The 13,756-nt window shown below is 43.5% G+C and overlaps 1 protein-coding gene across 5 annotated transcripts in view; it reads left to right on the top strand.

The window, feature by feature from the left end:
* LOC137369315 (uncharacterized) overlaps positions 1-13,756 on the top strand; it is a 265,372-nt gene that overhangs the window by 56,440 nt on the left and 195,176 nt on the right. For all 5 annotated transcript variants that reach the window (XM_068030360.1, XM_068030358.1, XM_068030361.1 and 2 more), the window contains 2 exons: positions 1,782-1,866; positions 5,041-5,076. In XM_068030360.1, the coding sequence (XP_067886461.1) occupies positions 1,782-1,866; positions 5,041-5,076 (121 nt within the window). The remainder of the gene's footprint in view (positions 1-1,781; positions 1,867-5,040; positions 5,077-13,756) is intronic.

Here is a 13,756-nt window from a genome sequence, read left to right as displayed (position 1 = left end):
AGCTTGTTTATAAGCCCAAACCTTTTGTCTGTCACTCCCACAAACCCAAGAAGGATGGAAGGTGGGAGGGTGAAAGGAAGGCAAGAAGCCAGGGGCAGAAAAGGACAGCTGGGAACGCCCGAGGATCTCCTTCTCAGGCCAGAAAGAAAGAAGCTAAGGGCGGAAGTGAGGCCACAAGCCTAAGTGTTATTGTCACAAGGTGGGACAACTTTGTGCAGATTGCTGGAACTTGCGGGGTAAACCCATGGGACTTCTTGGGATATACAGGCCGATGCAGAGAAAGGGACCCTGACCGAGAATACAGCCGATCAGGCTGTAGCTCTGACTGCAGCTGTAAGTCCAAATACAAAAACCACTGTGAGTGCAAGAATTGTGACTAAGATATGAGAGTTAAAGGGAATTCTTGTTAAAAGGAAAAGTAAGTCCTTATCCCCAAGTGAGGCAAGCAAACCAATGGTTGTACTTGGGGAGACAGGAGCCACCCAAACTCTCTTGCTGTGGAAAGGCAAAAGATTTCCACCAGAGAGCGCACTGAATGCTAAAGTTTTAATGAATGGTATTGGTGGGGAATATATACCCGTACCTTTTCGTATTGGGTGCACCTAGAGTGTGACCTAATGTAGGTAATTGTAGGAGTTGTCCATAGTTTTCCAGTAAACAGAGTTGACCTACTCCTGGGGAATGAGTTTGGCCGAAGCGAAAGTAGTAGCTTTTCCAGTGGTCATGGAAAAATCAAGTGAAGTTAAAGAGAAAGAACAGTTGCAGGAACCGGTTCCAGGAATTTTTCCTTCATGCGTAGTACTCGAGCAATGGCTAAACAAGCTCCGTTGTCCAAGGTAAAATTGGCACCACAGACTGATAGCCGAATATCTGAAACTTTCTTTGGGGATTTGGATAATCTGAGGGAAATGTTTAATAAGTCTTCTCTGATGCAGCCCAGCCAGCTGATCCAGAGTTGAAGAAGGCAGCACAATCAGCTGTAACAGAAGTTCAAGCAAAAGAAGTTCCAGAAGTTTATTATATTAAAAGTGGAATTCTGATGAGGGAGTGGAGACCTCCTCATAAACCTGCGGACGAAGAATGGATGGTAGTTCATCAGATAGTGGTACCACCAAAGTGTGCGCGTGTGTGTACGTGTTTTATAATAACTGATAATTTTGTTTATTAAAGGAACCTGGTCACTGTTTTATTCTGGGGAAAAAGAGTATATGATTGAACATATCGATCGTGACACAGCACAGGCAATTTTCCTGCTGCCCTGGCAAAATTTAATCTCAACCGATTCTACCAAAAACAGATTAACTTGTCATGTGCTGTTTGTGGAACCTTGCTCTATGTAAATCAGCTGCTGTGTTGTGAACGTTACAGTAACTGTATTTCAAAAATTACTTGAATTAAGTTGAAATACAACATGGAAATAGACAATTTGGCCTAACCTGTCTGTTGGTGTTTATCCCACTCATGAGCAGCAGTCCTAATCCCAAGTACCCAACCTGTTGTCATCTCTTCCCTTCAGCCGCCTATTATTCTTGAATATTGGTATGGTCTCTGCTTCAATCGCTATGTCTGTCTGGGAATGCAATCCATATTCTTTAGATGTGAAACACTTTGGGATGTCCTGTAAAAGGTTGATTACTGGTCATTTAGACTTTGTTAATCAGTAACATTCATGTATAACTTCAGTGACTAGTATTTTGTTGAGCTGTGACTTCTATCAAATGACTTTTAAAATGCATTTTCAGTGGGTGTTTTACCAAAGGTTTTTTCTTACTCTTCTATAGGAGAAGAAGCACAATTATTGAGGCTCTCTCTAATGCAGCTGTTTAGAGGCAAAGCACTTGATACCTATACAGATTATATTAACAGGTATGTATCTTTGTGTGCATTAAATACACAAGGCTAATTGTGATTGCTTAATTGAATATAATCCAAAATTGGTGGAGTTCTATCAGTTTTTCATGTGTCAAAAGTGTGGTGCTTTTTCAGTGCATTAATATACTTGAACACAAAAGTCCGAGTGTATCAAGCCTGTGTCCTCAGTACCTTGCTCTACGGCAGCGAAGTCTGGACAACGTGCGTCAGCCAAGAGCGACGTCTCAATTCATTCCATCTTCGCTGCCTCCGGAGAATCCTTGGCATCAGGTGGCAGGACTGTATCTCCAACACTGGAGTCCTCGAGGCGGCCAACATCCCCAGCATATACACCCTACTAAGCCAGCGGCGCCTGAGATGGCTTGGCCATGTGAGCCGCATGGAAGATGGTAGGATCCCCAAGGACACATTGTACAGCGAGCTCGTCACTGGTATCAGACTCACCGGCTGTCCTTGTCTCCGCATTAAAGACATCTGTAAACGTGACATGAAGTCCTGTGACATTGATCACAAGTCGTGGGAGTCAGTTGCCAGCGATCGCCAGAGCTGGCGGGCAGCCATAAAGGCGGGGCTAAAGCGTGGCGAGTCAGAGACTTGGCAGTTGGCAGGAAAAAAGTCAGAAGCGCAAGGAGAGAGCCAACTGCGTAACAGCCCTGTCAACCAATTTTATCTAAAGCACCTGTGGAAGAGTCTGTCACTCTAGTATTGGCCTTTATAGCCACTCCAGGCGCTGCTCCACAAACCACTGACCACCTCCTGGTGCTTACCCATTGTCTTTCGAGACAAGGAGGCCAAAGCAAGAAAGAATATACTTGAATAAATACAATTTATTGCTGTTAAATATTGTAGGCTTTAAATCCAGGGCAGTACCTGTAAACTCCCACTGAGTTTACTCGCTCAGAACACATACACCAAGTCCTGGCCTTGAATTATATTTTCTGGGAAGGCCTTGTGGGGGCATTGACATAAGCGCATGGAACTGCTGCTCAGTTGGGACCCAGCTTAGCAGTGGTACAGGTGCACCTGGCCTTGTCAGGGAGGTATACGTCACCAAATAAACAGAAGTGAGGTCGGCGAGAGGGTCCAGGCTAATGTCAGCCCCTGGTTCCCCAAGATCTGATGATCTGCCATGTTTTAAGAGCTGTCAAGACCTCCCTCCTTCAGCTTCCCCCACCATCCATGGTTCTGAAGCCTCTGGAGGGGTGGTGTGTGTTGCAGTTGCATCTTCTTATTGCCAAAGGCCAACTCCTTGCAGTTCCCCTTCACTTAAATCCTTTAGTGGAATCACGTCACCAATGAAATACAACAGTTTGTGCAATAAAAACAACATGCTGCTGATGCTGGAAATCTGAAATGAAAACAGAAAGTGCTGGAAATACTGAACAGGTCTGGAAAGAGAGAAACCGAATTAACGTTTCAAGTCTGTGCCCTTTCATCAGAACTGTTCAGATGAAAGACCACAGACCTGAAACTTTGGCTGGGATTTTACCCTAGGCGGCTGGGAGTCGGCCACTGACTGAAAAGTTGATGGCAACCCTGCTTCCACCTCGCCTGGGGATCTGACCCGTATTTTGGGGGTCACTGAGCTTCAGTTGTTCCGAGGTGCGACTTGCACCTGCTTGAAGTAGGAAGTCCCGCCTAATGGAGCTGCTGGCCAATCAGTGGGCTGGCAGCGCCTAGACCCAGCAGGGCAACTGGGAGCGGTGGCAACTGCTGGGACGACAGCCCAGCTAGAAGACTAGATGCTGTGCGGCCTGGATGGCTGGTAAGTTTTGGTTGCCTTGCTGGAGGTAATCGGTTGACTCCCGGCGAGGCAAGCGTGGTTGGTTGGGAGGATGGAGGGCGTGTTGGTGGTTGGGGTAGTGGGGCAGCCCTCCATCGGGCCCGATCATGAGGGCACCTCCGAGAAGGAGGTGATTGCACTGGAGAGGGTGCGGAGGAGTTTCACCAGGATGTTGCCTGGGCTGGAGCATTTCACCTATGAAGAGAGACTGGATAGACTAGGGTTGTTTTCCTTGGAGCAGAGAAGACTGAGGGGGGACCTGATGGAGGTATACAAAATTGTGAGGGGTATAAAATAGGGTAGATAGAAAAAAACTTTTTCCCTTAACGAAGGTGTCAGTAACCAGGGGGCATAGATTTAAGGTAAGGGGCAGGAGGTTTAGAGGGGATTTGAGGAAAAAAAATTTCACCCAGAGGGTGGTTGGAACCTGGAACAAGCTGCTTGAAGGGGTGGTAGAGGCAGGAATCCTTACAACATTTAAGAAGTATCCAGATGAGTACTTGAAGCGCCATAGCATACAAGGCTACGGGCCAAGTGCTGGAAAATGGGATTAGAACTGATAGGTGCTTGATGGCCAGCACGGACACAATGGGCCAAAGGCCTGTTTCTGTGCTGTCTAACTATGACACTGTCATTTGAGAGCTGCCTGGTTTTGTCAGATGGCTTCTCTCAGGTCCAGGATGCCTGATTGCCACATGTTAAATCTGCGGAGGTGAGCGAAGGCCCTTAAGTGGCTACTTAAGGGCGTTGATTGGCCTGGGGCGGGTGGGCCATTTTTTGACGCTGCCACCCTGCATAAAGTGGAGGCGGGAGCGGGTCGGGAAGGTCTGAGTCTCCCGCTCTATTTTACGCCACCGCCCCCCTCTTGCCACCATCCCGCTCATCGGGGTGGAGTAACATTCAGTTCATTAACTCTATTTCTCTCTCCTCGGGTGCTTCCAGACCTGCTGAGTATTTCAAGCACTTTGTTTTTAATATAGCAGTTTGTGCAGTCCTGAGGTACCTGCTGGGTTTTAAAAAATGGAAAGTTGTTGTATTCGGGCTAAGCTAAATATGTTCTTTTAATTATTTTCTCTCAATTTACACAAACTGAACAATGGTGTTAGTTTTCTGAAATTTTGCTCTGAGCATGGAGATGCATTGGACAGAAGCATTTGTTTTAAGGACTAGAAACTATGGAACACTGCTAGCCACACGGATGTTCAGCCACGCGGGTTCCTGTCTCCAGTATTCTAACTCGCGATCATGTCCAGCGTGATTCTGTGCTAAGAGTGAAGTTTCGGGGGGGGGGGGTGGGGTGCGGGGAACAGTACTTGGTAATTCTTTTAGCTTTGAATTATCTTTTAAAATATATATTTTTCTAAATGATTTATTTTAATGCTCAGGGTGTGTACAAGGAATCTGAAGGACCTCTCACTGAGGTAAGAACACAAGTTGATATCTCCTAGATTAACTAAATTATTTTGGGGTGGTTGGGGGGGGGTGGTTAAAAGATGATGCAGACTTTCCTGACCTGTTCCTTGTCTGTCTTTAGCAATGTTCAGATCACTTTTTTGTCCGTTCACAATCAAAGGTTGGAAACGGTTTGTTCTGGCTGGTATTTCATGTTCTAATACAGCCCTTGGTTAGTTTTGCTCTGATTTCTTTTATCCAATTCCTTTTTTCTTGCCTTTCCTTGAAAGTGGCAAAGTTTCTTTACACAGTTGCAATGCATGGCTTCTAGGTACCTATTCCCCAACATAATCTATATTAATAATAGAGTAAAATTTCAAACTTTGCCAGTGGGAATGATACCAATTGATTGCAACAGGACATAGATAGGCCCACAGAAGTGACAGATGAAATTTCATAGAGAAAAATGAGGCATTTTGGCAAAAAGGATAGGTAGAGGCAATATAGACTCAGTGGCACAGGTTTGACAGTGTAGGACAGAGGGACCTGGGGTTCATGTGCATAGGTCTTTGAAGGTGTCAAGACATATTGAGCGTACTCAGCAAAGCATATGGGGTCTTGGACTTCATAAATTGAGGTATTGAGTACAAAAGCAGGGAAGTTATGCTGAACCTTTTATAAAGCTTTGGTTAGGCAATAGCCAGGGTATTGCATCCAGTTCTGGTTGTTCCACTTTAGGAAGGATGTGAAGGTCCTTCAGAGGGTGCAGAGAAGACTTACCAGAATGGTTCCAGGAATTAGGAATTTTAGCTACAAGGTTAGCTTGGAGAAGCTGGGGTTGTTTTCCTTGGAGCAAAAGAGATTGATGGGAGATTTAATGGAGCTGTACAAGATTATGACAGGTTTAGATAAGGTAGACAAAGAAAAGCTATTCCCAATAACTGATTGTACAAGGGCTAGGGAATATAGATTTAAGGTTTTGGGCAAGAGATGTATAGGGGACATGAGGAAGAGCTGCTTTTATGCAGAAAATGGTAACGACCTGGAACTCGCTGCCTAGGGGGATGGTGGAAACAGACAATCAATGACTTCAAAAGGAAATTGGATAGGCACTTGGTAATAAACTGAAAGGGCTATAGGGATAGATCGGGGTAATGGGATTGATTGGATTGCTGTAGAGAGTCGGCATGGACTTGATGGGCCAAATGGCGGCCACCTGTGTTGTTATGACTCTGATCTGCGCAATATCCATTTACATGTATTGTTTCCTGCCCATCAACCAACTTTCTATCCATGCTGCTACATTTCCTCTCATAACTATACACTAGAAATGTTTCTGAAAATACCCAATCGCTGCATTCCCTTAATCATACCTCCCTATCTCTAATTCCGTACAACCCTCCAAGAACTCTGCGTCCATTTAATTCTGGTTCATTGTGCATCCCCAACTTCATTTGCTCCTCCAGTGGAGGCCATAGCTTCAGTTGTCTAGGATCCACGCTCTTGAATTCCCTCCCTAAACCACTTTGTTCACCCACCCTTCTCTCCTCCATCTTTAATCAAGCTTCGCGCATAACCTAATGTCTCCTTGAGGTGTCTGAACAGAATAGATAGAGAAGCTGTTCCCTATGGTGGAAGGTTTGAGAACCAGAGGACATCGACTTAAGGTGATTGGCAAAGGAAGCGACAGCGACATGAAGAAAATCTTTTTTATGCAGTGAATGCTTCAGATCTGGAATGCACTACCTGAGAATGTGTTGGAGGCAGGTACAAGTGGGGCTTTCAGAAGTGTATTGGATAAGCGCCTGGAGAGAGAAAATTTGCAGGGCTGTGGGGAAGAGGCAGGGGAGTGGGATTAGCTGAGTTGCTCTTGCAGACAGTCTGTGTGGGTATGATGAGCCAAATGGCCGCCTTCAATACTGTACCCATTCTATGATTCTTTGGCTTTATGTCAGTTTTTGTCTGATTATGCTGTTGTGAAGAACTTTAGGAAGTTGTACTACATTGAAGATGCAATCTAAATACAAGTTGTTAATCAGTCACTTCAAAATACACTACTAAAGTTGTCAAGCTTGCTCAAAGTAGAGGGAATTATCACCTTTTCATCGCACACGGAGAAGAATTGCTCCGACTCTTATATGTAGTAAAATCACGAATTAACATTTTGAATTCATTTATCATGTGTGCAGCGACCAACACAATTCACTCTTGCCCCCAAAGGCATAAACTGCTCACTAATCTGGTAGTGGTATATTACTTAAAGTGGTGGAAGCAGATTTAGTAGTGACTTTCAAAAGGCAATTGGATGCATACTCAAGGAAAAACAAATTGCAGAGCTATGTCGAAAGAGCTGGGGAATAGGACTAGTTGGATAGCTTGTCCAAACACGGGAATGATGAGCAGAATGCAAGGTTCGACGATACTGATTCATGTCGTGTAAGTGCATTACAACTAAGATTAGTTAACTCAACACAGAGCAAGGATGGAAACTGGCACCTTCCTGACCTGTAGGATGAGGGCCAGAGGTACAATCTCCTATTGTAGTTCATTGGGTGGGTTTTAAACTGTTCCTCTGGTTTATTTCTATTATCCCAGGGATCTGTCTGTTCCATCTGAACTTGTCTTGGAGGCTACTTATTTGTACTACAACAACAATTATTTATATAGTGCCTATGACATAATAAAACATCCCAAGGTGCTTCACAAAATACGAGACCGAGCCACATGAGAAGATATTGGGTGAGATGACCAAAAGCTTTGTCAGAGGTAGATTTTTTTTTTTTTTTTTTGACGTGTCTTAAAGGAGAAAAGCGCAGTAGAGAGGCAGAGAGGTGTTGGGAGGGAATGCCAGAACTTGGGGCCTAGGCAACTGAAGGCACGGCCACCAGTGGTGGAGTGATTAAAATCAAGAATGCTTGAGGCCAGAATTAGAGGAGCACAGATATCTCTGAAGGTTGTGGGGCTGGAGGAGATTAGAGATAGGAAGGGGTGAGGCCACGGAGGGATTTGAATACCAGGATGAGAATTTTAAAATCAAGATGTTGCTTGACTTGGAGCCAATGTATGTCAGCAAGCACATGGGCGATGGGGGAACGGAACTTGGTGTGAGTTAAGACACGGGCAACAGAGTTATAAAATCAATGAAATTTACAGCACAACAGGAGGCCATTTGTCGGCCATTCAGCCCCTTGAGCAGTTATGGTTGATTTGTACCTCAACTCCAAAATGTGTGGATTTTTTTCAGTCCAAAACTAATACCACTGACCTCTCTTCCCATAGCCCTGTATCTTCATCCTCTTGAAATGCATACCTTTTTTCCTTTTTTAAAACAATGCATTGGTCTCTGTCTCAACCACTCCCAAGATATTCAATAGTTCAACAATTGCTGCATTAAAAAGAATCCCAACCCTTTTTAGTGGTGTCTTTAATTTGATGACCACTCATTACTGACTCCCCAACCAGTCTTTCATCATCCACACGATCAAAAGTTGTTTCGAGTTTTTAAAATCCTATTAAATCTCATTTTGACTTTCTCTGCTGTATCTCCAGTCTGTATTCATAACTATTTCTTCCAGTCCCTAGTGAAACTACGCTGTACACTTTCTATAGTTTAAATGACCTTTCTATAATACGATGCTAAAAATGACATGCAATGCTCTGTTATGTAACCTACATCTTGTATTAGTTTACTCTTGTACTGTATGGGTATATTTTCTTCATTGGCCTGTTATTGGGCGGTAGAGGCAATTCCCAAAAATGAAGGTCTGAGAGTCACACAAAATTGGTCCTCAAGCCTCATCTACACATTCAGTGCGAGCTGCTGATATCTGCCACACTTCCACAGGCTGCTTGCCTGAGGAAAGATTTCAGTTTTGGGCTGCTTGTCTCACTGTCAATGGCCCTCAGGTAAGTCCTGCTTCTCCTGGCTCCAAATTCTAAGAAAATGTGCTCATTTTCTGGGAAGGGTCCTCTGCCCATTTTGTGAAACTGTCTTTCGGAAGTCTTTTACATTCCTCCTTCGTTGCCAAACTTTGTGCTTTAATGTCCTTGGCAAATTGAGAATTATGTTCTTTATATCAAGTCCAAATCATTTATATGATTATATGAGAACAAAAGTGGATTATTCAGCATTTACTATTGAGGTGCATCACTTCCAAGCTGAGCAACATTCACTTGCCCATACTCTTTGTTTCATGTTCATCGACCATCCAGGCTTCCAATATGCCTCTTGTAAGACTCCTTATTGAACACATTCTAAAAAATCACTGAGAACTATATAGACTGCATTCCCTTATCTATCCAGTTACTCACTTCTTCCAAAAATTTCATATTAAATTTGTGAAATACGATCTGCCTTTGACAAGTTCATGCTGGTTGCTCTTGATTAAACTGTGCATTTCCAAATGCTTACTAAAAGGGAGAAAGAACTTGCATTTCTACGGTGGCTTTCATGCATTCCTGATGTCCCAAAGTGCTTCACAGCCAATAAAGTACCTCTGAAGTATAGTTACTGTTGCAATGTAGGGAAACGCAACAGCCAGTTTGTGCACAGCAAGATCCCACAACATGCAAATGAGTAATGACCAGATTGTGTGTCCTTTTTTTTTTGCTGATGTTGGTTGAGGGATAAATATTGGCCAGGACACCAGGAGAGGTCCCCTGCTCTTCCTCGAATGGTGTCACATGATCTTCCATCTAAGGGTGCAGATGGAGCCTTGGTTTAATATTTCACCTGAAGGACAGCACCCCTGACGATCCCAATAATGTGAAGTCTTCTCTGTTGCATCAGCTGTGTGGCCACATGTTGACCTTCCTAATCTTCCTCCCTTTAACCAAACCATTGAGAGAACTGGGAAGAATCCTGAAAATACCACCCATACAATCTTTTGTGTTTTTCTTGATCTAGGACCGAACCTATTAACTCCCTCTGTAAAACCTCAAATGGGCTCCCCCCAATGTTGTTGGTTTCAACATAGACCATGACTTTTCTCTGCTTTGCTTCCTATTCCAGAAGTGTTTTTCTTTTAACCCATTCTGTGACGTCCTTCATCCTGTTGCAAAGGAGGTAATGTACCATTTAGGACTCCTGGGGGAGAAAAAAAGCTGTCCATACCCCTGACTGTAGAATCTCCCACTGCTACTGCTCTTCTATTCTTGTAATCTACTTGCTTTTTACCACCACAGTGCCTCCAAACCTCCCCCACCCCATCCATCCAAAGGTGGTCACTTTTTCAACGGTGCTATGATATTGCTCAGGACCATCCTCCTCCAAGTGGCTGTCACAGTCTCCTTCATACTTATGCAGCACTGAGTATCTATTGAACTGTCTCATAACTTGTGTTTCCCAGCCATTGAGAATTCCGTCTGCCTCTTGAAGTGCAGTCGCTATTGTTACGTAGGTGAACCCAGCAAATAAATTGCGCACAGCAAATAAGACAGATGACCAACTAATCTGTTTCTGGTTGAGGGTGGAATGTTGGCCAGGACTGGAAAATGAGCATGGATTTGACAACATGCTATCAACTTTTAGGCTCTTGCATCCAACAGGAGTGGCTGTTTGTCTTTCAGAAGCTCCACAGGATCTTTTACTTGACCTCAACCAGTAGATTTGACCTCATATTTTAATATCTCGAGGTCAAGTTTCTACTTTGGTATAATTGATGATCTGGGGAAAAAATTGCGCTAGTTTTGTGAAGTGAAGTTATAGTTCCAGTTTCCGCTGGATGTCATTTGCATAATCACAAACCCAAAATCCTCCATGATTCGGACAGCATTTTAGAATGTCATTATTTTTAACTTTACATTAAAAGTATTGTCCTTAATATATTTGAGTGGTAACCTGGTGTAGTTTTATGAATGCAGCTGAAAATGGGTTTATCTCTCTCAAAATAAGCATTTTTAATAAGAGTGCCTAATCTACCACCTGTGAGTAATCCAATTTTAAATAACTTAATTTTTTTTTTTAAATGCATATGGACCACTTACTGGTTTTATTAGTGTACCCTGGTCAGTTTCTTAGTAAATTCAGTATGTATTAATATTTAAAATCTTTTAAAAGGTAGTGCCTTTGCACCAAAAAAAAGAGCCTCCTCGAAGGGCTGAAGACTGGTGCAATTAGTGGAAATTTGCCGTAGTGATACTTCAGTTGGAGATTAGGTCAATTTTTTGTTGCTAGGTCCAGCATAATGTTTCTAAAACCAAAATTGGCCAAACAACACAAAATATTGTGGAAACTTGATTTGCGCTTCAACTTAATTTTGCAATCTTATGCATTGGTTTGGCCAATTTCAGGCAAATTATGCTCAAATCCAGTGCAACCTCACAAAAATGCTACCCAGTTATCTTTAGGTTGGCACGTCCATCAATGCAGCACTCCCTCAGTACTGCACTGAAATATCATCCTAGATTATCTTGTCTCGTTGCATTTGAGTGTTGCCAACTGAGCCAAGTTGTTGCATGGGGCGGCACAGTGGCGCAGTGGTTAGCACCGCAGCCTCACAGCTCCAGCGACCCGGGTTCAATTCTGGGTACTGCCTGTGTGGAGTTTGCAAGTTCTCCCCGTGTCTGCGTGGGTTTTCTCCGGGTGCTCCGGTTTCCTCCCACAAGCCAAAAGACTTGCAGGTTGGTAGGTAAATTGGCCATTATAAATTGCCACTAGTATAGGTGGGTGGTAGGGAAGTGTAGGGACAGGTGGGGATGTTTGGTAGGAATATGGGATTAGTGTAGGATTAGTATAAATGGGTGGTTGATGGTCGGCACAGACTCGGTGGGCCGAAGGGCCTGTTTCAGTGCTGTATCTCTAAACAAACTAAATATGTCAAAGCGTGCTCTTCAGATTTGTTGGATGTTAGAGTCTCGAAGTTGGTGTGTTGTCACATCCATCTCCACAGTCCAGTTTCGTAGGTATCTCCTTTACAATTTTGTACAGCTGCCACCTATAATTTGTGTTTAAATAGCACCTTTAATAAAGGAAAACTTTGCCAGATGTTTCGAAGAGGACAAAGTCAGAAGAGGTAACCAAAAGGTTCGTCAAGAGTGGGTTTTTAAAGGTGGGGATGGTTGTAAAAGGACAGAACTGTTTGAGAAGGGATTTCTCAAGTAAGTCCAAGGCGGCTGAAGACTATGTTGTCTGAAGGGGAGGAGGAGGATGCCAGTCAGAGGTTGGAAAAGGCTGTAGAGGAAGGCTTAGTTAAGGTTGTCGACTTGTAGATTGGGGATGAAGATTTTAACTTTGTGATGGGGACAGGGACCCAGTTTAGGTCCTGAAGATGGGTTGATGGGTAAGCAGACCAGATGTTGGCAGCAGTGGGCAATTCAGAGCTTGGTGTCAATGTCTGGAGGTCGCTAAGGAGAGGGTTTGAGTTGAGAGTTGACAAAGGCATAGAAATATGTTTCAGTGGCTTTGGGAGTAAATTAAAGTGGAAGTGATCAGTTACAAAGTAAGCTGCAGACACGCAAGTTTATCATGAGATACAATTTCTCCATAAAATTGAGCCTCTATCAAGATCTCATGAGAGGGCTCTGAAGTCTTGGAATTTTTCGTAGGCTGCTACATTCTCTGAACACATTTTCTATTCAATTATGAATTTATTGCTTTCAGGTAGGAGACTTCTTAGAAAATATTTATTTAACTTCTGGAGGCACCGCTTTAAACTGAAAATTGGGGGAACACGATAAAGCTATTGCTAGTTGTTAAATCCTTGATCTGTTTGGATGACTCCAGCACAATCTCTGCACCTTTACACCGGGCTAGAATTGAAATGAAAACAAGCCAATAGTAACTACTATGCATTTTCCAGCTGCTTTCAATTGCTGCTTGGAGAGCTGGGTCAGATTGGATTGCTGACTGTGTCTGCTAATCAGTGACTTGGTTACAGAGAGCAGCTCTGCAAGGCCCTGAAGCTACGCTAACTTTCTTATTTTGCGCTTAGCCCCCGATAGTTTCTTATAAAACAGCACTCATCACTTTTAAAGAGGCAAGTACCCTGCTATTAAAGGCACAGCATATAGTAATTGTAGTAACAATTGCTGCATTACAATTACTGAAATTTCCAGATTTTCATGCACTTAACTTTTGCATAAAATATGCATGTTACATTCATTAAGAGCATATATAATAGATTTTATGGTATGGATCAATTTTACAATTTAATTTGGCGCAACTTCTATAATTTAAAATGGTAAAATACTGTGATTTTTTTTTTTCCCAAAATATTCATTTAGTATCCGAATGACTAAATGTTCCTTATTCGTTCATTCATGGGATGTGAGCATCGCTGGCTAGGCCAGCATTTATTGCCCATCCCTAATTGCCCTTGAGAAGGTGGTGCTGAGCTGCTGTTAGGAAGGGAGTTGCAGGATTTTGACCCAGCGACAGTGAAGGAATGGCAATTTAGTTTCAAGTCAGGATGGTGTGTGCCTTGGAGGGGAACTTGAAGGGGGTGGTGTTCCCATGCATCTGCTTCCCTTGTCCTTCTAGTTGGTAGAGGTCGCGGGTTTGGAAGGAGCCTTGGTGAGCTGCTGTAGTACATCTTGTAGATGGTACACACTGCTGCCACTGTGCATCAGTGGTGAAGGGAGTGAATGTTGAACATACTGGATGGGGTGCTAGTCAAGCGGGCTGCTTTGTTCTGGATGGTATCGAGCTTCTTGAGTGTTTGTTTTTTGGAGCTGCACCCATCCAGGCAAGTGGAGAGTATTCCATTACAC

Source organism: Heterodontus francisci, chromosome 4 (genome assembly GCF_036365525.1).
Source record: "Heterodontus francisci isolate sHetFra1 chromosome 4, sHetFra1.hap1, whole genome shotgun sequence".
NCBI classification, from domain to species: domain Eukaryota; kingdom Metazoa; phylum Chordata; class Chondrichthyes; order Heterodontiformes; family Heterodontidae; genus Heterodontus; species Heterodontus francisci.
Note: the sequence above shows the minus strand (reverse complement) of the source record. Positions and strands in the feature narration are given on the sequence as shown.